This window comes from Manacus candei, unplaced genomic scaffold (genome assembly GCF_025592945.1).
Source record: "Manacus candei isolate 608988 ecotype Guabito, Panama unplaced genomic scaffold, ASM2559294v1 h1tg000002l, whole genome shotgun sequence".
Lineage (NCBI taxonomy): Eukaryota > Metazoa > Chordata > Aves > Passeriformes > Pipridae > Manacus > Manacus candei.
In genome coordinates, this window is record NW_026138050.1 from 11,579,605 (window position 1) to 11,601,592 (window position 21,988).

The following is a 21,988-nucleotide window of genomic DNA, read 5'->3' on the forward strand; positions in this document are numbered from 1 at the left end:
TTAGTGTTATGGTAGACTGATATAAAATTGAGCTTGTATATGAATGTCACTACGTTTTCACATTAATTTATGGGATGTTGGCAGCTTTTAGGGAATATCCTAAGAAACCACAATCCTTCCTATTTCAGAAGAAAATGCCGCTAACAAAGTAGATTTTGGGTGCCTTTTGGTTTTTAGATGACTAGACTTTATGTGCTGCAGTATTTGTGCTACTCCCACACTAGTTTGAAGAAGTCCATACTTGGAGGCATTCCATATGCAGTTTTCAGTAACTGAAGGATTTTATGAAAAAAAAAAAATAATTTTTTTTGGAGCACAAGTAAACTTGTTATTCAAATGTGGAAACACACCTATGAAGAGAAGAGGAAGACAGGAGGTTTTCTCAGGTGCAGTATGTTTGTTTAGTTCATTCTAAAAAATTTACAAGAACACAGTCTTCAAAATTGCCATGCTTTCCATTTCCTTATTCAGATTTTGGAACTATCTGGATAATAGACAGTGAATGCATTAAATTCAGCTAATGGTAATATAAGTGTTAAGCAATAAGGATGTAATTTCATGGTACAAAGCATCAGAGCAACACGATGTTAACGACCCATCCGAATCCTCCCTCTGCCAATAGCGAGCGTTGTTCCTGTAGATTTACATAGTGCCTTTTATCCTAAAGGAGTCCAAAGCATTCTGTGAAATCTGAGCAAATCACACCGGTGACATAGCTGCTGCCTAGAGAGTGACAGCCAGCTCCAGCACCCTTTGTACCACAAGGGACAAGTCAGTGCTGCCGCAGGAGGCGTCGGAGGGCGCGGCCGATGAGCAGAGCGCGAGTGCCTCCCGCATACTGGATCTACCTCAGCCGCTGCCCCTCCGGAGCTGTGCCAGCATCCTGCCCAGCATCCTGCCCGGCATCCTGCCTGCATCCCGCCTGGCATCCCACCCAACATCCCGCCCGGCATCCCCCCGGAGCTCGGAGCAGCCCGAGGCGCCGTGCTGGCTGCAGGCGGCCGTGCCCAGAGCTAAGCTACGCCGTGGTTTTGCTATTTAATATCCTCTGTGAGAAAATCGTTTTCTGTAGGAACTTGTATATATTGTAAATAAAATAGCCCGGGGTAAAACACTGCATCGGTGTCTCGTGCCTTCATTTTGGAAAAGGGTTGGGAGTGGCAGTGGATGGGTCGCTCAGAAGTCAAGGTGATTTTGGCTAGATCAAATAGGTAAGTTTTGCAAAATTCAGACAACTTGTGTGTCAGGAATGACATTCATAGTGTAGGAAGAGCTGGCCAGAAGGTAAATGCTGACTTGCACATCAATTTCCAAGTTTTGAACCCTCCTTTTTTCTCAAAGGAACGAAAACATTTGGATTTTGAGGTGGAGAGTGTTGATGTTTGGTGTGTGAGCAGTGAGGTGTCATTTACTCTTGGCTTTTAAACCCACCTGGTCTTTAGGGTCAGAAAAAGGGAAAGTGTTCACATCTGATATGTCCAAATCTGGCTTCAAATCTGTGTTCAACTTAATTTCTGTTCCAGGTAATGCTGTGTACCAAGCACAGCAGCAAATTAAATTTGCTAACCTCCAGGCTGTGCCTGGAAGCCTTTATTTTTTTATTAAATATTTGTGTAAACTATTGTACCTGTAAATAGTGGTGTAAAAATGTCCTAACTACTGTTAAATACCTCCTGCACATCTTAAATCATATATATATATATAATTTCTTTGTATATTCATGTAGGTTTGGGGTTTGCACCCTTCCTGGTAAATGTTACCAACTTGATGTGTTATTTACCACTACTTAATGGCAAAGCTTGCTGTTCACAGCCAGATTTTAAAATGGAGAAGAATCTTAACATCTTAAAAAAATGTGTGAAATGGTACAAAACCTGTTGGGCTGACATCTGCATGGCTGCCTGTGGGGGTGATGGTTGTGGAAATATTTTCCATCAGGTCAGAGGAGGCTGGGTGACCAGAGGAGGGAGAGTTACTGACCCTTGGTACCGAGTGAAGGCCTGGGTTGAGGAGGCTGGGGGGTGCTGGGTCTGGGTGTCGTGTAGGACAGGGAAAGTAGTTAACAGTTTTTACTTATATTGATAGAAGTGTGCTTTTTTAATGTCTCACAGTCTGCAGACTGGAGTTGTATACTTGCTGGAGTTCTGTACTTGTTGAAGCAAAAAGCAGTGCACATACCCCCCCTAGTTTAGCTAAAACGTGGGACCGGCTCAGTAGGAGCGGTTTGTCCATTCTGAGATGGGTTTGTCCATTCTGAGATGTGGGATTCTGAGATGGGTTTGTCCATTCTGAGATGTGGGGCCAGCTCAGTACAGGTGGTTTGCAGTGCAGACAGTGCTGGGTGGTTTAGGATTGACGGGGCTGGTGGGCAGTGCCATTCCAGGAGCTCATTTCTATGGCCACCTTCACACCCACAGCATCCAACACCCCCGTTCAGACCTGCCCTCGCTGTGTGGAAGTGCCAGGTGATGGAGGAGAGGAGACAGTGGTACCCCTGCCCAGTGTCCCCTGTCCCTGCCCAGTGCCACTGTCTCTGCCTGGTGTCCTCCTGCCTGTGTCCCTGTCTCTGTCCCCTGTTCCTGCCCAGTGTCCCCTGTCCCTCCCCACTGTCCCTGTCCCTGCCCTGGTATCCCTGATCCTGCCTGCTGTCCCCTGACCTTGCCCCAGTGTCCCTGTCTCTGCCCAGTGTACCTGTCCCTGCCTGATGTCTCTGACCCTCCCCATTGTCCCCTGTCACTGCCTGATGTTCCCTGACCCTGTCCAGTGTCCCTGACCCTGCCCAGCTTTCCTGTCTCTGCCTGGTGTTCCCTGACCCTACCCGGTATCCCCTTCCTCTGCCCCAGTCCCTGACCTTTCCTGGTGCCCCTGACCCTCTCCAGTGTCCCTGACCCTGCTGGGTGTCCCCTGTCCCCCCTGCCCTTGCTGGCCAGGGGTTGGTGTCAGGGGTGCTCCCAGCCCCCTGCACGGAGGGGCCACTGAAGGACTGACCTCCCGAACAGCTGCTGAGGGACGTGCCTGGTTCGTGGCTGAAGCTGAAAAAACAGCCCAAACACGGCATTTGATCCAACACCGTCCTGTTAAGTTTTGGCTGAGGAAGTTTGGACACTAAAAAGTGCCCCATATTGCAGGCCCTGTGCCCAGAGCAGGGCAGGGGAGCAGCCCAGGGACACTGCCGCTCATCTCGCCAACATAAAAGCATTTATGATGTTAAAACATTGAAATATGCGGGCGTTTCTTCTCTTCTGTTTGTTTTTCCAGCAAGCAATAAGCAGCAGCAGCTGCTGCTGCAGTCAGTGTTGAGCAGGGTCTGGGCACCTCTTTATGTGTAATTAGAGATATTTAATTTCACAAGATAGGTGACTTTAAATGAGAACTGTAAAAGTTCTCTGTAAAGTCTAAGGTCTCTATTAAGTCCCGGTTTGGGAGATGATGCATTGCTGTGGGAATGCAGAGAGGTAGAATGAGGGCCTTGTGTTGTGGTTGTGGTGATTCTTTTCAAGCTGTGCTTGCTGATTTTTCTTCTTTATGTGTTTGCCTTTTGTATCTTGATTTGTTAATGTAAAAGGGGTGTCCCAGTGTGACCTGCTCTGGGTGCAGCGGGTCATGGAAGCAATGCAGACAGGAGATGTTTTGCCAGCATTGTTAACAATAACAGTTTATTTTCTTACCTCGTCTATAACAGAGCAAAGACAGTCTCATAACTTAGCATTTTGTTAATAAATAATCAGCTACAGTGTCCCACCCACAGCCCTGCAGGGGTGGGATCCTGTAGGAAGAAGAGCAGAGAGAAATGAAATCCCGACCAGTCAGTTCCAGTGCACAGAAGGTGAGTGCTTCTCTAAAAGGTGCATGTCCAAACCTCTCGGGTACTGGTGGGTTGGCAGGTCCAGAGGAGTCTGTGTCCAGCTGGGTTGGAGATCTGAGAGAAGGAGCAGTAGTGCTGAAGTACTCAAGAGCTGGTAACTTCACAGCTCAGGGCAGCGAATCAAATAGAGCATAAGTTCAAGTGACACTGTAAATTAGTCTTCAAGGGTTTTGTTTTAAAGTCAGTCCCACCATGTGATGGTAAACTGGAGTTTACCAGGTGGATTCACCAGCAGGGGAGCTGCAGAACCTAAACATACCCCTCTGTATGTTTTCTAGCAGTAGTTTTATGAGTAGAATCTTTTGCCATTGGGAAACGGACACTTTACATCATCTGGTTGCATAAACTTTGTCTCTACAGTCTTTTGTATCTATAAATGTGAAACTGGCAGTAAGGGCAGTAATGGTCTGCGTCCTTGAAGATCTTCACAAACAAAGGTATGAAGCAGCATCCAAAACAGCACCTACAGCCAAAGGGGAGATGGACAGAGATGATTCACTGGCTTTTCTTTCTGCTGCCCACAGCTGTGCTTTTTCTCTGCCTTATTCTGTCTGTCTTTTCACTGCACAAATCCACTTCTCTCCCAAGTCTATTAATGTTTAAAGTACCTTCCAAAAATTAATCTTCTTCGCCGCTGACATCTTATGCATTAATCTGATTCTGAACCCAGTCCTAAATTGCAGTAGGGAAGTAGGCAATGTTGTAATAATTTTTGCTTGTCTTTTGAAAAGTAATAACATACTGGGTTAAATTTAGCAGGTTTGCATCCTCTGTAGCCATGATGATTGTATCTAGAATGGACAGAATGTCTTCTTATCAAGTAGAGAAGGGCAAACTGTCTATATAAGCACTAGCTAGAACTTTTATTTTTAATTACTCTTTTTTTAGCCTTCTGCCACTCTGCAAAATGTACATGAAAGCTTACCCAACCATGCACAGGCTGGTGCACAGGAGGAAGGACAGCTTGCCCAGTCTGTAGGTGACCTGGGTGGTGATGTGCTGGCGGCAGGAAGGACATATTGTGGATGTTGGTTTGCTTGAGAAGATCCCTGCTACGATGATCGGGGGCTGAGACACCAAGTAAACTTGAGTTCAAGGGGAAATGGGAAGCAGCAAAATTAGAAGCACAAGAAATACTTTCCAAGATACAGAATCTCAGTTGGAGAATGTAGGTTCTTAACCATGGCTTAATGCAGCACCTGTGTTACCATTAATTGCAGGTATATTCATAAGAATCACTGTACTGCTTGTTCTGTGTATCCCAAAGATACACAGCCAGTGTTTACCTGGATAAGGACATATCCAGGGAATGGCCCATGGGATAATCCCCACAGTCAGGCAGCCTCCACCCCCACCCACTGATGGATGTACTCTGACACTGAGAGTTTATCTTCTGATATTTAAAATAATAGGAAAATGCATGTTTTCTCTGAAGAAGAGATTTGAAGGATATAGAGGAACTTTCTGGATCAACTTTTCAGTAATTACAAGAAATTCATCAAAGCAGCTTCTAACATACAAATGCCATCAGGCATTTGTGCTGTCCCCAGTTAATAAAGTCTCTGGCTCATGTTTTCTCAGTTTGAACCTGACTGTTGGACTCCATGAAGGACATGGCACTTGTAGGTACACGAAAGATATTTTTTCAGAAATGTTTTCAGTAAAAAAATACTGGTTTAATGATCCTAAACAAGTTTAGGGTACAACTTCACACTGTAGCCTGAGGCAAAACTTGAGGAGTGGGAAGGTATCATCTGTTGGATAGATAGGATATAGCATGGCTGAGTTTAATTGCCTTCTGATCTTAGGGATTTTTAAAAATGTATTACATCTTCTTTCCTCCTCCTGTATGAGATGTTATTGACTATTCTTTGAAGCCTTTCCTAAGCACCTCCTTTGAGCTTCTCCACTTCCATAAAGGTGAGTAGAGCAGAAACACTGGACTTAAAATGATTTGTTCTGAAAGTCCTGGCTTCTAGCTGCTTTTAAAAAAAAATGGGTACTTCTGTAGATGGGCTAATGCTGGAAAACCAAGTCCGAGTCTCTCAGTTTATCTTCCAACATTTCTAGGGAAGTTTTCAAGATTGTGATTAGCTCAGAAAACTCCCACCTTCTCTGTTGACTTTAGAACTGGAACTGTTTCCCTCCTGTTAGCATGGAGAACCACAGGCACTGTCAGAAACACAGTCCCCTGGCACTTACCTGGCTGCTCGATGGTGGTGGTTTCTCGGTAGGAGTAAGGTGGGGGAGAAGGGAACTCGTAACCCCCTGTGCAAAGAAAAGCAGGGCAATATGTGAGTGCAAACCTTTTCAGTAATTACAAGAAATTCATCACAGCAGCTGCTAACAGACAAATGCCATCAGGCAATTGGTGCTGTCTCCTACCTTTAACTTCAGGGATAACTACCCTTGCTATTAGTATTTAGAACCTTTTTCTGGTTTGAGCTTTATCTGCCCTCAGCTTCCAGCCAACTAATTGCACTGTACTCTTTTTTCTAGGAAAAAGTCCTTTTGTTTTTTAGGAAGAGGGAAGCTGGTGACTAAGAGACCTCAATTTTTTTTTAGGTCTTTTAACTAATCTTACAAATTAAGAATGCAGTCAGCCTACCTGAGGTGGAATAAATGAAATTCAAAATAAATTCATGTGAAAAGGTTTGCAGCCAGATAGCGTGGAGGTGGTATCAAACTATCTGGTATCAAACTAATCTGGGCTGGAGCAGGAGGGCAGTCTGATGAGAAGTCCTGTTTGGTCAAGCCCACAGGGACACAAAGTGAGATACAAAACTGGAATTTTCCAGACTGAGACAAAAATGCAATGGCAAACTTGAAAAATAGTTAGCAATGTTTCCTTCTGCCTTTCCAGGAGTGGTAGAGATTTACAGTGGCATTTGGGTTTCATGGTGGTGGGGGGGTGTTCAGTTTTTGGCTTTGAGGGAGTTTTTTGTTTGGGTTTTTTTTTTAAACGGGGTGTTATTTGTGGAGAAAAAAAATTGTAAAAAACTAAGAGCTAAATAATTTCCTTCTGATCTAGGAAAGGAATGTGCTTAGTACAAGTGAGTTACCACTCAGTGTGTTTTTGTGAAGGACCTGCTTCCTGCACAAGGACAGGACACTGCAGCTCAGCATTAGATGTGTGGGGTGCCTGTCCCTTGCTTGAGTAGCTCACAAGTGAGACTTTTTCTCCCCAACTTCTAATCTCTTCTGAGTTTAGAAAGAGGCTAGTCAAAAAATATTTACAGAGAGCTGGTCAGAGTAAAATTCTCTGAAAATTAGTCCCCTCTAGAGGCCCAGTACTGACACATCCAGCCTTATTAGTCACCACCTGACCTCCCACTCTGTTTTTTTTCTCCAGTCCTGCCCGGTAAACGTCAATTCCCTCAAGAGCAGGAAGGTAACAAAGGTACAATCACAATATATCTGTGTGTCTTTCAATGAGGCAGAAGACAAAGGAGCGTTGTGAGATACTTGTGTAGGTGTGAAAGCGCTGCCTGGTTTCAGAGAGAAAAGCCAACCCAGCAGAGCAGCAGCTGTTGGCACCCACTCGAAGTCTTTGAGCTGAATTGTCAGCCCTTCAGTCGTGGGGAGGGGATGTTCGCCCCTGCAGAGCCTGGGGCAGAACTGACTCAACCAGGGAGGGCAGCTCTGGTCAGCAGGAGTGCTTGGGAAAAGGCCAGTCCTCTGGAAAAGTAGGTGACAGTTTAAGCAAGACACAGCCCATCCACGTACAAAGTTTGCTGGCTGAACATCTGCTCGTTCATAAGATGAAATTATTGTAGAGATACAACTGCAATTCCTTTCCCAATAAAGCATGTGCAGTTTGAAAAATTATTAACTAGATGGACAAAAATATTTATTGCCATTTTAAATGATGCTTTTATTAGGAGATCCCACCAGCCTGCCTACCCCAACCCTGGGGTTTATATTCTGGCACAGAAGCTTTCTAAACCCATCATGTCCTGGCAAGGCTGGGTCCTGTATGATCCAGCTCAGGATCCAACCATCAGTTTGCCACACAACCCCCATCAGCTGCTCTTTCCAACCCCCTGGCGAAGCCTCCTTACCCTCCTGGCTGCAGAACTCTGGTGCAGAGGGTTCTTGCCTGTAGGAATCCTGGTGAGGTTCATACATAATCATAGGAATTTCCACACGTCCCTTCTCACTGGGCATGTCTGCAGTTCACCTGCCAAAAGTAGGGCAAAATAAAATCTGCAGTATGTGACTCTCAGTGCCCTGTGTTTGCCAAGGCCTGCCTCTGTAGTTCCTAGTTCTCACACTCAGGTTTTACTTGGAGGCAAATTAGCAGTTCTCAAATTCTGGCTTTTTTTGTAGGCTGAAGTGCAGTCAGTTCCTGTTACACTTCACGATGAGGAAGATGTAAAGGAAGAGCAGAAAATAGCATCTTTACATATTTCTTTGTGTTGGAAAGCTAGAACTATTCCCCCAGAAAACACACTATTCACAGTGTGTAAACTTGTGACTGAAAGTGTTACCTTTGCAGAAAAGTGAACCTCTTTTTTTTTTCTCCTGTGCATTATCAAAATAATCAAGGAGGGGAAGAGCACACTTAGGAGCACTTGTGAAAAACCTTCACGTGTCACTTAGTCAGTGCAATCAGCGGCAATTTGGATCAGTCGTTCTTTGGGTTATTGTGCAACCTTATCACCATCGTTATCGTGCCCAGTTTTGTTCTGTGAAACTATTGTCTCATCGGTAGGTGACAGGCTTTTGTTGGGAAATGTCATTGTTACCTCTGACTGCACTGCCTGAGGCTCTGAACAAGATCAGGCCACAAAATTCGTGTTTTGCAGGTGTTAGCAGGAGCTGTTCCTCACAGGAAAGAAGAGTGGGAAGAAGAGGACACAGATGTGTGTTTGTATTACTCTAAATGGAAAGGTGTTAATTATTCCTAGCTGATTTCCTACTAACATTAACTGCAAGAGCCCTTTGCAGAAGAAAGTTTCAGCCTCTTGCACAGGTCAGCAAGGAAGGGCAGTTTCAGGGGGAAATATGTATGGGAAGGACAAAAGACCAGAGATCAGTAGTGCTGAAATAAAACATCAGTCCTTTAGGGAGGTAGAAAATGAGGAATTTGAAAATATTACTAGGGAAGAAGTGCTGTAATTTTCACATATCTGGATGAATGGGAAGTGACATGGAAAATGGCAGCAGAATGGATAATAAAGGGAATAGGTAGGATGGTGTGGAGCAAAAAAATCAGAAATACAGCATTGGCCACATTAAGGCCAAAAATACTGGAAAAATTGCTAATATATGGATTGGAGAGGAGGGATGGAGAAAGGTGCATCTCACTATGCTTGTTATAAAAGAGGTGAAACAGGTGATTGGGAATGTCAGAAGTATTAACAGGCCTTTGTAGAAGGTTCATGAGGATCCCACTGAGAAGGAAAAAGAGTCAAGAGAACTTGGGTAGGATGAAGCTGTGAGATCCAAGGGGGAGTAATCACATACAGAGGAGGAAGACACTGTGTCAGTAGTAACTGAGGAGTGTGATGATAGACAATGTTGCATTAGCCAGTGTTGACCAAGAGCTGTTCCCCTGGGACAAGGATTAGAGGATAAAATTACAGGGAGTCTCCAAGTTTTTGTCTTATTGCTGTCTTGGTACTGAAGCACCACACACTAAATACTGGGTGGTGTCAGTTTGGGTGACACTTCTGCAGAATTCATCTCCCTCACTGTGAAACAGGAAGAAGAGGAAAGGGCTTTTGAATTCCATCCAGGCCCAGGCAGAAGGGCTGCATGAGGCACAGAGTAGGAGGGAACAACGCAGTGAGAGCATGTCAAGTTAACTGCTGAGTGCAAGCAAACACTGAGTAATCCTGGCTCCACCCAGTGAGGTATGAGGATAATATCACCAGCTAAATGTGTAGGACAAGAGATGCAGAAGTGAATCAGCAGCAGAGCCGGGAATAGTGTGGGAGTCCCACTGGGTGCCAGGTTTGTGTTTGATCTGTTGGAGCCACCAGCACAGAAGCTCTGGGCCATGGGCTGTGGACAGAGTTGGTGCCCTGAATTTACTCACTTCCAGTGTCTTGTTAAGTGCTTCTTATAGTGCTGCCAGTAGCTCTGTGTGTTGGGATGGAGGACCTGCCCCATTCCACGGGAGCTGGGAGAGCTGAATGGGCAGCTGGACCTCGGCTTCTGCAGGAGCATCTTCAACCTGCTTGGGGGAAAGGTTAGACACCCTCTGGGGCTGATTGCTGGAAGTCCAGAGGTCCAGGAAAAGCATTTTCTAGGGTGTGTTATAGACCCTTTAATTTGGCACATTTGGTTACTCTCAGTTTTTGGTTGCAGCCATGTCTATGATGCCTGAGAGCTCTTTGGGGCTGTGACCTCCAAACCTGTAAGTGTTGTTGCCACAGATTAGAGACTTTCCTCTCTTTCAGATGTGATCATCTTCTGGAGAGGAAGATATGGGAGACAACCCATATCTTGCACTGTTGGTAGCTCTGTAGGAAGAAGTCATAAGGAGAAATACCAGGCAGCAGTTCCTGAAGAGTAGGAAAATGCCCTATAAACTTCCCTACAGAATCCAGTAACATCCAGAAGGCTCACATTTAATAGCTTGAGAAGTGATGTGAGTTGTCTTTGCAGTCACACTGAGCAAACAGAGCTCTCTGCAAGGGCAGGGCAGACCTTGTGTTCTCCTGAAGTGGGGCCTTGGTTTATCTGAAGCTGATTGACTCAAACTACTGCAAACTGCTCGATTTGCAGGCAGAAATCTATAGTGCCAAGAGCACCAAAACAATTCAGTGCCTGCCTTCTCTCCTCTGAAGTTTTAGTCTCTTCTACACATGGATATAACTGGCTTGCACTGGAAAATAAAACTCACTTTAAGTCCTGTGGAAATTAGTATTTTACAAAAAAGAAGTCAATCACACCCCGAGGTATGTACACAAAGAGCCAATTCGGGGAAAGTAAGGTGGAAATGACAAAGCCTTTATGTTCCAGGAAGGACAAATCCTAGGGAAGAATGGACAAGCAGTTTCCATCACCTTTCTCTGGGTTTGCTCCAGAATCTTGTGTTCTGGTGTGAAGAGCAGCCTCATGCAGGCAAGCAAAGCTGATGAGCTGCGAAATTCCACTGCAGAGCCTCACTCTCCAGCTCTCACCTCTGCATTCCCCTCCTCAATGGCTAAATGATCCCACTGATGGGATTAGCTCCAAGTGCCTGCAGAGAGGCACAGGCACTGTCATCTCTGCTTGTAAAGGGGGTTCAGCTGAAAAATCAAAATTCTGGGCAGTGCTAATCCTTCTCCTTTCAGATTCATATCTGGCTGTCAAGGATGGCATCCAGGATCTTAGGCAGGACAGCAAGCAGTGACTTTGTAAGAAAAGTGTTTAGTCTCCATTCCAGCTCCAGCTGAGATCAGTCTGGGGTTTGCCATTCAGCAAGAGTGGGTTCAGAGACAGAAAAAAGGGAACATGGCATTTGGGAGGAAACATTAATTGATTCAGGTATTTGAAGAAAGTAGCGTAATACGTTCAAAAGTTTTGTAGTTTGGAAGATTAACATTAAAACATTATAGTAAGGGATCTTTACATTTTATGGAGGTAGAGCAGTTTTCACCAGTGACCTCTTGGCTTGTAGGATGCTGGTCCAAAGGCTTTCAGTTTGCTGTAACGTGTTCTTGTTCTCCTGCCATCACTAGTTTAATGTTTTCCTGGGCATTTAGCCCTTCCAGCTGGGTTTATGAGACAATTTAAATTTCTGATGTTTTAAAGAGTGGACATAAAATGCCACTGCTGGCTTACAGTTGTGTCTGTGGCTTGAATAATATCAAATGCCTGTTTTACTTGGTTGAAGCAGTTAATTCTAGTTTTTGGCTAGCAATGAAACCCTGAATTCCTCAGTGGAGAGATCTTTTCCCTTTAGTCCTGAGTTGGTCATTTAAAGTAAAATTGACAATGTGCCAAGGCTTTTTAGATGTTCAAGAAGGAATAGCTCCAGCTCTAATACTAACAAGCATAGCTGGGGAGCAGCATTCAGGTATTTGTCTATTCTTATTTTTAAAATAGAAGCTAAAAGAGATGACTGCTGGCAGCAAATTAGAAATTGGACATTAAAAACTTTTCAGTGTGCCTGAAGCAGACAACCTCTTCAAGGAGATGAAGGATGCTCTGCCAATTCCCCATTCCTTACTCCTGAATTTAATTTTCAATGCTACAGTTATTCTGGATTTTAAGTCTGGATCAGCCTCTTCAAGTGGAGGGGATGTAGCTGTGTGGGATTCAATGGAACAGGCACCATATTTGTCATTGCAAACTCTTCACCTGGTTCCCTTGGCTTGTCTGTTGACTGCAGGGGCTCACTACCCAACAGGTAAGGTCAATGCTGGAAGTGGTCAGTGAAAGAAGGGGGTTGTTGATCTGTTGAAGTCATCAGAATGCTTTTGTCATTGAGCCAGGGAGCAGGGCAGAACACATCAAGTCACTGGGTAGCCACTGCTTCTCCTGCTTTCGTGTAGAAAGGGAGATATTTATGTATAATTTATGTATAATCCAAGTCTTTATGGCTTACATGGAAATTTAGAGTAAAATGAGTTCAACCACTGTTCACAAAATCATGAGGAAGCATATACTGAAGAGTGAAATATTAGTGAACTAAGCTCTGCTGAGAAAGAAAGAGCTCTTAGCTTTCTCCTCCTTGGAGGCAACCTTCTCTCCTTCTTGCATGCACATCAGCAGCCTGGCCCTGCCTCCCTGGGCTCACAAGGCTGCTGGACAGGCAGGGACTCCCTGGATTTTCCAGTCCTGTCCCACATCAGATGTTTGTGTTGGGTTAATCCTTGGTGAAGGGAGCTCTGGTCTATAATTCAGTACATTTACTGCTCCTGTTGCTCTCACCTGAAAGCAATTCAAAGTACTGTAAACTCTCACAAACCTCCTGGTCTAAAATTATTGATGGTAGTTTGTTCCTGTGTGTTATTGTGCCAGCATCAAGCTTTTACAGAACAGCCTTCTCCCCTCAAGAGAGCCCAGAGAGCACTCCTGTCCCTCTGCAGCCTTTCTTTCACAGGGCTAAGCAAGGTTTTGAGTCCTTCTCATTTCTGTGCAGTGACTTCATCCTCCTTTTCTCTGAGTGGCCAAGGAGCTCTGTCCTCAGCCTATAGAGTGGTAAGAATGTCATCTTGTGTTTAGTGGAAATGCTGCCTGTGGAATAATCCAGTAGCACTGCTTCCCTTTCCACAGGCACATCGTGCTGAGGTTTGTATTATGCTGTCATTAACCAGCAGTGGGTCTTTCTCCTCCAATGTCATTCTGTACTAATGAACTCCCAGCTTGGAGCTGAAATTCCTGATATGCTTTTCTAAGTGCACTGCTTTGTAACTTTATAATACATACAAATACTGTCACAGCAGGTCTCTAACTTTCCTCATTCTGAATAATAGATTTTCCACTTCCATAATTTGTTTTTTCAGTCATACATTTTATTAGCCACTCCTATATTTCTGTCAAGGTTATTAGTTAAAATACCAAATAAGATCCACCACTGATTTCTGTGCTGACCTTTGATGCAAACCGGGTGTATTGCTTAAATCTTGTTCCTTAATTTACTGTTTGAGGTATAATCTCTTGTTCCCTTCAGATGACCAACTTCACTTGCATTTAAAGGGCACTTACTCTGAAGGGTGAGCACAGCTGAGCCCTGGGATTGCATTAGAACTTGTCCCTCCCTAATTGCCATTCCAAAAATAGAGTACTAACCACTAAAGGGAAGTATTGTCCGGTGGTTTGTGCATTAACCTGGACTGGGGGTAAAAAAAAGGTGGGCTCAGTTCCTGTTCTGCAACAGTGACGATGAGCAAATTAATTAGTCTTGGTTTTGCTCAGCTTTGTTGTGCATGGAAATCCTGTGTCAGGGAGGCACCGTGTCCATTCTGCACTGACATGGTCACATTTGGTTGTGCCTTAAAACCTGAACACAGAAAGTGGGAAATGCCCAGTTTAGATTCAGCCTTTTTTCCTCTATTGACACAATTTTGTCTTTCACATTCCCTCTTAGCTGTCAGAATTGAGGGCAGCCTTACACAATTGTTTCCAGCACTTCATTATTACCTTAAAATTTGATATCTTTTCATATGATTCCTGTATAGATAAACATTCCTGTACAAACAGCATTGAATCACAGGTAGCCAGCATTTCATTCATACCCTTTAAAAAGTAATGTCCATAACTTGTCCTTCAATTGAAAACTGATGGAACAGCTCAAGTAACATCTCATACAGCATCTGGAGCTGGTTTAGCAACTCTTACAAAGTTATTATGAATAAATATCCATTTGAAGAGAGCAGGTGTCTGCCCTGCTTTTATGTGTGAGCTAAGCCCTTTCCTACAGTGAAAACAGTTTCATTAGTTTGACTTTCCATTCTTATTACTGTTCTCATTTCCACCTTATCAGAAAGCTCCTTTTCCTCTTTTCCACCTCTGAACTGTTCTAGGAGAAAGATAAAACACCCTGAGAAAAATCTTTGCCTCCAGATTTTAGGAACGTGAGAGAGGCTTGCAGATTTTGAGAGCCTGACAATTTAATCATAATAAGTTAACATTTACAACAGGGAGCCACAGCTGTCACACTCCTCGAGCCCACTGCCTGTTCTAGCCCTTGCCACCTCCCTTTCTTTACTTCCTGAGGAGTAAACACAGTATTGATCCCAGGTGACTTGAAAGCTCTTACCTTTATGTAGCTCTGGTGAATCTGAGGAGGAAAAAAGCTTCAAAAGTTGATCCCTTCCTCCATGTCTTTGCACTGTGGCTGTGCCTGGGGAAGGAACACACACCTGACCAGTGACATGACCTGCTGTCATGCCCCAGTGGCGTATCCAGCTGCAGATGGGAGTCAGTTGGTAGGCACTGTATAATTACCCCAGTTCTGCCTCAGTCCCAGCCTACTGCTCACACCTGCTCTGCCACCAAAGGAATGCTGTGCAACAGGCTTGCACCAGAGGTTGTTTTTGTTGTTGGTTTTTGTCTTTTTTTTTCCCCCTGATATCCCAGAAATTTTCCTTTGTGTTAACCTGGAAGCTGATGAAGACAATTAGAAGTGGCACAGGAATAACTTGAGGGCAATGAGAGAAGAGTGTATGTGCTCACCCACTGTGCTTCTCTGCCAACCATCACAGAGAATGATGAAAAGCCATGGGTACAGTTGTATCTGGGGCTCTGTTATTTTATTATTGAGATCAGTAATCACATTAACTCTCTGATGAATTAAGTGTGCTTAGGTCAGCAAAGATTATCTGTGCAGGGTGGTAACCATTGATATTTTAGCTGGGATCTTCTTGGTTTGTGGCTGAATTGGACTTTTTGTTAAATAGATGCTTTGTCTCTGTGGTGGGTTGCCCTTGGCCAGCTGCCAGACACCCACCCAGACACTCTTACTCTCCTCCTCAACAGGATGGAGGGTGAAAATAATACAGGAATTTTCTTTGGATGAAATAAATACAGGCAGATTTCTTACTAGTTACCATCCCAGGCAAACCAGACTTGGGGAAAATTAATTGAATTTATTGACAATATTTGGATGGTGAGACACAAAGAGAAAAACACCTCCCCCAGATGTCATATATTCAGCACCTCCAAGTATAATGGTGGGCACGTGGTCCTCTTAGTAAGGATTGTTCTTGCTTCATCTGCATCTACTGCAAAAGTGTTTCACACAAAGACCTTCCTCCACAACAGGAGCCCATCCACAGGACAGAGCATGATGCATTGGGTTTGCCTGGGAGACTCATCACCAGTCCAAAATATGCTGTTTGCTCCTGGGCAAACAAAGTCTTAGTCAAGAAAAGGCTGCAGCAGCACAGGAAGCCCCTGACCTTGGGAGGTCAGGATTGCATAACAATTAGCAAAGTAATATTGTACAGCTGAGAAACTGCCACTGGGGAAAGGAAGGCAAGAGGGAACAGCTGTGCACTCCAAGTTTTCGTGCCCCTTTCGTCACCACAACTTGGAAACTCTTGAAATAGAGACTTTTGTTGTTAGTGGATGAGTTTATCATCAATTTTGATGTTACTGGATGCTGTTAATGGTGACAGCAAATCACCTGCCTCTCGTCCAGACCTGAAGGACCAGGTACAGAGCACTGGCTCAGATTTTCCTCACTGCCAGGAGTGGAGGCTCAGCACTTTGTTCACTACACACATGCATCATCAAAGTAGTTGTGGACTCCCCTGACAAGAGTCACATCTCCAGGCTAAACTAAAAATGTGGAAGGATGGCTGACATAACTGTGGCTGATCCCATTTTTGCCTTTCAAATCATTGCTCTTTCATAGGTTTCCTGTGTGATATTGGGCAAGTTATTCACTCCTCCGTGTTCTCTCCATGTAAAGAAAAATAATAGGCTGGTCATAATAATCTTAATAGAGATGATAAAATGCTGCTTTATTGAAACTGAAAGGATTTGTGGAGAGACATTATTTTGACAACATTTTCTCAGGAAAGTCACAGCATGTTCATATGGTAACATACCATTCCTTGAGGAGATGCTTTAATGTCTAGTGAAAATACTCTACTGAAGAAGGAAAAGAGAGAAGTGTCAAAACAGTAATATCTGCAGGGAAAAAAATGGAGTCGAGGATAGTCCTTTTGTATTTCTAGTATTTGCTTTTATATATGGTAGCTAATACCTGTTAAATGGTGCTTGTGAGACAGTCCCCCTGATCTGAACCTCAGCAAGGGGTTTGTGAACATGTGTGTGTCTGTGAGGAGAGAAGCCATGGATACCAAGACAAGGATGAGCTTCTCCCAGTTTTCAAGTGAACTGCCCATAGTGTGTGAGACTGGGGAAGAGGAATGGCTCCCAGGTCATGTGCCACAGGGGGGGTCTGTGTGGGATTGCCTGCCTGCCCTTCCTGCTCCGTCCCTGCTCTGTGGGGAACCACATGGATACCTGGCACAGGCTGGATTTTCTTTCATCCACTGAAAAATTTGATAAGGTAAGTTAAAGATAGATTTTATGATGGCTGTGGTTGTGTATCAAATTCGTATTTCTTTGTGTCAGAAGGCTATATTTTTCTCCTGAAATATTATTTTTTCTGAACGAGGGCACAGAGTTTAGACTCACCTACAGTTCCCCTCTTTGATGCTGACATATAAAATGTTAATTTAGTAATTATGTATCATTTTTGTTATGGAGGTGGTAATCACTAGCCCTGAAATCTTTCACTCCTTGCTTTTCAGTCACTGTAACACTGCAATCAAAGACACAACCCTTAAGCAGGAAATCAATCTGTGGGAGAATGGGCCCATTTCTTTGGGGATGGGAGTCTGTTTTTTTTCCTTGAAGAGCAGAGGAAAAGAAGTGAGTGCATACAAAAAGTAGTCAAGAAATTCTTCCTGTAATATAGGGTGGCTTAAGTGCTTAAATATTTAGAACAGATTGAATATACTTAACGTGCTGCCAAGTTGACACTTATGAAAGAACCCGACGTTGTTGAAGCTCTGAGGGCTCTTTCCAGGAGCTCTGTTTCACCTGCTCCAGGTGGCACTGGGCATGCACATGTTCTGGCATCCTCAGCCTTTATTGCAGGTGAGATGAGGGGATGCAAAGATCCCCTTGTCTCCTGCCATACCCTGCTGTGGTCACCTGCCAGCCTCCCCGTGACTCCTCAGCCTGTGGGGGAAGTGAGTGGTTCTAAACTCGGGTTTACATGCGTATCACTGGCTTTCTTTTGCAATCTTAATTACACTGTTTGCTCCAGGACAAACAGTGCGATCCTTAGCAAAGAGAAAGATTTTATCAGTCCCCCTGAATCATTATATCAACCCCCTGAACATCATCTGTGCTATCAGAGGCAAACAAGGGTGCAATAATCATTATGTATTAGTAGATCAAGCTGTTTGCTTTTCCTATCATCACAAAAAGTATCCTCTTGTTGAATGTAGGAGCTGTTCACAGTTATTGGTGGCTTCTCTCCTAATTTTGCTTACAGTCCCTCATAAGATGGGAAAACTGGATTCAGGATTTTTACTCATGTTTTTTTCCTGCACGTAGTTGATAGCCCTAGTTCTGGCTGTGGGTGTTGTAACCATGGAGTTAAGATCAGAAGGGTCATTGTGTAAACCCTCCCCTGGGGATTTCTGCATAGCTGTTGGTGGAGCCAGAGCACTGCTGGATGTTGAGCCCTACCTGGACCCCTAGGTAAGGCAGTAGCCTGGAGGTTTGGAGCCTGGCCCAGGACAGGACAGAGCACCCAGAGAGCCCCTGCTAGGGCAGGGCAGGTTTCTCCCTGACCAGCCTTGTTCACCCCCATGTGAGGGTGGAATGGAGCACAGAGGAGATTTTTGTGTCTCTCAACTGACTTTAGAGGGGGCCTCATCCAACTGGCTCGTGCTGTGCTCCTTACTGAAATTGGGTGTGTTTTTCCCTTTACTCCTTTTTAAATAGTTCATGTGTTCTTTGAAGCGTGATTGTCTCTTTCTTGCTGTTTTGTGTTCAGCTCTAGCCCAGCTGACTGAAACCTCCGCTAAAGCATGACAAAAATAAAGTTGAATTGAGATCTTAGTACAGATAACTCGTATTTTGATATAGCTTCTCTCCTACTTGAAAACTAACGTTGAATAAAGGTCCTTTCTTAATAAAGCTTGGAGAAAAATCTGAACCATTCTCCAGTTATAAAAAGCAGAGACCTTGTGCACACAATTGCCCTATTTATTCCCTAAACAAATCCCCAGCAGGTATTTGTTTGCAGTCAGTGGTATCTGGAGCTGGAAGTGTTTTGTAATGCAAGAAATGTCAGTGTCTGTGAATATCCCTGCTATTGTCTGACATAAACACTGTCTATCATAAATACAGTGCAGGTAGAAAGAATTCTTTTCCCAATTAAAATGCCAGTTTAGTATAGCTGAACACAGTTCCTATTGACTGGGAACTTGCCTCTCCTGTTTGGTATCTGAATGCAACATATTTCTTAGAGCACTGATTACACAAGGGGGATAAGAGTGACTCAAACATGAAACACCATTCTTTTCAGATAAGATCTAGAGATGAGTTGCTTTAATGTGCAAAGTAAATATTTGAGTGACACGTGGCACACGGCTCAGAGCAGAAACCACTTCTATGCAATGGTTTCCACATGAAAAATTACCTTCAATATGACAAATTATACACAGCCTTTCCCTACTAATTTCCTTATTGAAATGAGATGTAGCAGCATATCATGCAGGAATATGAAAAATGATTGTAACTAATCTAATCTGAGACCCCAGCCTGCTATAGCTGGATTGTGTGTCAAGCCACGGTGGGGACCATTCCTTAGTTTTGTTAGTAGAAAAAAAGTCATGGTTTTTAGTTTCCCTTTTTTTCCTTTTAATATCACAGTTCTGAAAGCTCTGAGCCTGATGTCAGGAATATGGTTGTAGTATTCATTAATTGATGATATAAGGCAGAAAAAGTTGAACAGTTTAAATCAAAGTTAATCACTGAATCAAAGGAAAATGAGTGAAAGATATTTTATTGTTTGCTTTTTTTATTTTGGATGTTGGAAAATGTCTACAATCCTAACTTGGTGTTTGATACTCGTATTTTAAAAACAACACATGGAAAAGGTCAATGAGAACATTTCAAAACTGATGCATATTTGATATTCAAGGTATGTTGTTAAATTTCTGCTGGTTCTGACCACCTTGGCTGTTAATGTTTTCCAGTGGGAAACCCAGTCCCGTTGCCTGAGAAATTCTCAACATTCACAACAGATTCCACTTGCCTGCAAATCTATCCCTGCTACCAACAGAAACACTTGTGTTTCCAACCTGGGCCAGTTTGGCTTGGGTCAGGCAGGACTCCAGGGAGTCAGGGCTGAGCTCTCCATGCCTGGCAGTGACGGACCACAGCGGGAAACACTGCACAGAGAAACCCTGCTACAGGGGTGAAATTGTGTCTGCTGGTTATTATCACACCTCAGCCACTGCCAGAGCCAGAACCTTGAGGGATTAGACTCACAGACTTGGAAAAAAATAGAGAATTGTGAGATTTCACTCGGGGAGGCCACAGCCCGCGCGGTGCCGACACCAGTGATTGCACACTCGGGCTGGGCTTGGCATCTCCGAGGCTTGTAACATTTTCTGCTGGATTTAAAGGGCTTTCTGACTTTTCTAGACAATGGGAATCAGCAGGATTGCTATCTACAGGATGCACAGCAACACCACCTTATAGATCATCACACCGATCTTGGAAGGAAGAGGAGTGGACCATCAGCCCTGAGGGTCATTTGGGAAGTTCATTATCCACAGCAAAGTAATTAACTTCAGTGGTGAGGGCTGAGATGCTGGAAAGAGCTGACCACTGGAGCTGGCTTGCAAGCCAGGGATGTTTCTGATGTAAGAAAGAGTATGTGGTCAGATGCCTGAATTATTGTCTAATTACACACTTTGGGGCAGGCAGAATAAGTATCTCAGTATTTCAGTTGCACCCAGAACTCTATTTTATTTCAATTATAAAAGTGGACAACATGGAAAGGAGATTGAACATAGTTTAAAGAGGCCAAAACATCTGTTCCTTTGCAAAGACTGTGCCGACTTTGCAAGGACTAGTTGCAGGTGCAATCAAAATATTTTAGAGGTTGCTTGCCCCCAGGGAACCCTGTCACACACAGAGCAGTCAGTGCACACCTGTCTGGTACCACGAGGGAAAAGGACAAATACAGACTCCCATTGCCTGATCCCTCTCATGAGAGGGGCTTCAGGTCTCTGCAGCCACGAAAATTCCAAAGGTAAGGGAGGTGCCTGTCTGGGGGAGGTTCCCAGAGGCCTTTGAGTCCCCTAATTACAGTGGCAGTAATTAACCTTAGTCCCAGCGTGGGGTCCTGCACTTGGAAAATGCACCCTTTTGGTAATTTTGATCATTTATAGCTTATGAGAGTAGCTTATGGGGGGGGGGTTGGTTGTGGGTTTTTTTATTTTTTAGCACTGTGTTTCATAAGTTTAGTTTTAGATGGTCCTGTGAGAAGCAGGGAGTTGGATTTGATGATCCTTATAGGTCCCTTCCAATCTGAGATATTCTATAATTCTAGTGGTTTGAGCTTCTGGAAGCAAACAGAATGATCTGAAAATGTTTTTTTTTTTTTCTTCTTTTTCTTTCCAAGAGAATTAACTTTAAATCTTGAACTCCTGGATCTTCCTTCAATTTCTTCACTTGAAAGAAGTGGTATGTTAGAGCATCAGATCTACAAGAAAAAAGATGGAGAGAGCTCAGCACAGCTGCTATTAGTTGTGGTAGGGTTTTGGCTGAACTACTGACATAATCAAAGATACAAATCCCAACCAGTTAACTCGTGGAAATTGAGCATTCTCCAAATGTTTATGCTGAGATTTGCATGGAAGATTACTTCAACTGCTGGGTAAGTAGAGAATGACATTGTATAAGAGAATGTATATTCCTTTTTTACAGTTGATCATGTCTTTTTTTAGCCCTTTCCCTTGACTGAGCTTCCAGAGCAGCATTCCCTGTACCTCTACTGGGCATGAAGGACAAAACAGCTTCTCTGTTTGGCTGGTGTGTTGATGAAGATGGTGATGGTCAAAGAGCAATTTATGCAATTAGTTGCAAAGTGTGACAGTAGAGTTGTATGAGATTGTGACTGTGATATGCAGGAAGCAAAACCACAGAGTCAAAAGCTAAAACCCAGATTAGCGTTGCATTAATCAGTAGAACAAAAAGTGTGTTAAAATGGAAAAAACACCGAAATTGTGCAGATACCAAAGCACCTGGGGTGTAGGACATGGATGCCAACCCAACAAACCCCACATTGGCTCTGGCCTGGGTTACAGGCTGCTGCCACCTGCAGCCTGCTCTGCTCCAGAGCTCCCGGGCTCAGGACTGACACAAGGGATCAAAAATTTGCTTCTAAGTAATTTTACAGAATAATTAATAAAATCACAGAATAATTAACAAAATTACAGGATTAAAAACCCAAACAAAAGTAATAAAACCCCCCCACAAAAACACAGAGCCATCTACTTAGGTCTTTTACCACCCATTCCATCAACAACATAAGGAGAAACAGTATTGCCTATTAATGGTCACTTACAAGGTCTTTAATGCAGTGTTTATTCTCTTATATGAAGATTGCAGTTTAAAAGACATGAATCCTTTCCATCA

General features: G+C 43.8%; 1 protein-coding gene across 1 annotated transcript; it reads right to left on the reverse strand.

Annotated features, from left to right (window-relative positions):
- Positions 1 to 3,454: 3,454 nt before the first annotated feature.
- On the reverse strand, positions 3,455 to 14,695 carry LITAFD (LITAF domain containing). Its single transcript, XM_051797111.1, has 5 exons — positions 14,565 to 14,695; positions 7,927 to 8,045; positions 6,068 to 6,133; positions 4,791 to 4,950; positions 3,455 to 4,328 (listed from the first exon to the last, which is right to left on the reverse strand). Exons 2-5 carry the CDS (start codon positions 8,030 to 8,032, stop codon positions 4,220 to 4,222), a joined length of 441 nt encoding a protein of 146 aa, XP_051653071.1. The 5' UTR covers positions 8,033 to 8,045; positions 14,565 to 14,695; the 3' UTR covers positions 3,455 to 4,219.
- Between the last annotated feature and the right edge of the window lie 7,293 nt (positions 14,696 to 21,988).

Bases quoted from the DNA above. Each gene is read 5' to 3' on its own strand.
- LITAFD (XM_051797111.1), bottom strand. From the start codon at position 8,032: ATGCCCAGTGAGAAGGGACGTGTGGAAATTCCTATGATTATGTATGAA. The intron at 4,951-6,067 runs GTAAGTGCCAGG...CTTGAACTCAAG, and splicing joins CACCACCATCGAGCAGCCAG to TTTACTTGGTGTCTCAGCCC. The intron at 4,329-4,790 runs GTAAGCTTTCAT...CTTTGGCTGTAG, and splicing joins ACCAGCCTGTGCATGGTTGG to GTGCTGTTTTGGATGCTGCT.